General features: G+C 46.8%; 1 protein-coding gene across 1 annotated transcript; it reads left to right on the forward strand.

Annotated features, from left to right (window-relative positions):
* Positions 1–1,100: 1,100 nt before the first annotated feature.
* Positions 1,101–1,561, forward strand: Pmar_PMAR026836 (aldose 1-epimerase, putative; the record flags this gene model as incomplete). The annotated part of the gene is made up of 2 exons (XM_002782498.1): positions 1,101–1,330; positions 1,383–1,561. Coding segments are annotated over 2 exons (409 nt in total), but the record flags the coding sequence as incomplete, so codon positions are not given.
* Between the last annotated feature and the right edge of the window lie 30 nt (positions 1,562–1,591).

Consider the following 1,591-nt stretch of genomic DNA (forward strand, 5'->3'; position numbering starts at 1 on the left):
CGGACCTAACGATCCTATTGAAGGGCACTTCAGGCAAGACATGCTTGGCTCGAGCCCTAATGCGGCACATAACGCGATCGACAACACTCTGCGTAACCGAGCTGGAGGTATCTGATCAGCTTTACAAACGTTGTTAAGGACGAGTATGGACTGTTGGATAAGAGCCCAAAGATGGTAGCAGGCGTAGTTCAGGAGATGAAAGGCTCACTTGAAGAAGCGTAATTGATTCCCATAGTTTATCAAGGTCATTAGAGTTGCTCCGGTCGTACCGACTCAATTGAATTTTACTTGGACAAATCTTGGGGTGATGGTTATGGCATATCTTAGGGCGGAGGCATAACCGCCCCAGCCGGAGAAACTGATTGTATTAAGGCATATCTTGAGGCAGTGGCATAGTCGCCCCAGTCGGATGGATTGATTGTACTAAGGTATATCTTGGGGCAGTGGCATAGCCGCCCCAGTCGGATGGATTGATAGTACTAAGGTATATCTTGGGGCAGTGGCATAGTCGCCCCAGTCGGAGAAATCGATTATATTAAGGCATATCTTGGGGCAGTGGCATAGCCGCCCCAGTCGGATGGATTGATAGTACTAAGGCATATCTTGGGGCAGTGGCATAGCCGCCCCCAAATCTCTAATCGGTGAAGTATAAAGGTGTTAATTCCGAACTTGCCGCCCATTTCATCCGCGCCAACCCGACTGGCAAGATTTCGTCCGTCTAACCCACAGCTCTCAATACTCCGCAGTAGGGTATCCTAAATGCTGTACCTCCCTGTATTAAGGCATAGCTTGGAATGGCATAGGCGCCCCAGTCGGAGTAAATAATTTTAAATTCGGTGAGCATCTTCCCATCTATCGTAACTGTGTGATGCATCTAGGGACCGTTAAAATGGATACTCCGCTATGAATGAATACCCCACTCATCGATGTCCCGTTTTGTGTCGGTGACAAATCTTTCTTCTCGATGCCCGTATCTAGCGGCGACGCTGTGTAGCTGAACAAGTCATTGATGTCATCTTGTTGGTGATTTACCATTAGGTGAGTATTTCATTGGAACATCCCCTCTTCTCAGTTGTTACTTTTTTTACTCGATTCCTATCATGGAGTGCTATTCCGTCGACTGCAATTCAGTTGTAGATTTGGAAAATAGCCAAATCGTCACGCTTTCTAACGACAAGATTAGAGTGACCATTGCAGAGTACGGTCTCTACATCCTCAGTCTCGAAACTCCTGATCGTGATGGGAAATTCTCTCCGGTCAACCTCAACTACGACCATGATTGGACGAAGTACCTTCACGACACTCTCTACCTGTGCTGTGGGGTAGGAAGGTAAGTGTCGCTTTTCAGTGCTGAGTGTTGCCAATGGTATCATGTTTTGCAGGTATGCTAATAGGATTCTGAATGGCCGTATGACAGTTGATGGTAAGGAGTATCAGTTGACCGTCAATGACGGGGACCATTGTCTCCATGGTGGTATCGATGGTTTCAACAAGAAGGTTTGGAAGCACACGGATTCTTACCGTGATGGTGAGTTCGATTTTACTCGTCTTAAATCCCCAAGTATTCGTTTGTTGTTCAGAAAAATCGGCT

The sequence above is a fragment of the Perkinsus marinus genome (genome assembly GCF_000006405.1).
Source record: "Perkinsus marinus ATCC 50983 genomic scaffold scf_1104296939364, whole genome shotgun sequence".
Classification (NCBI taxonomy): Eukaryota; Perkinsozoa; order Perkinsida; family Perkinsidae; genus Perkinsus; species Perkinsus marinus.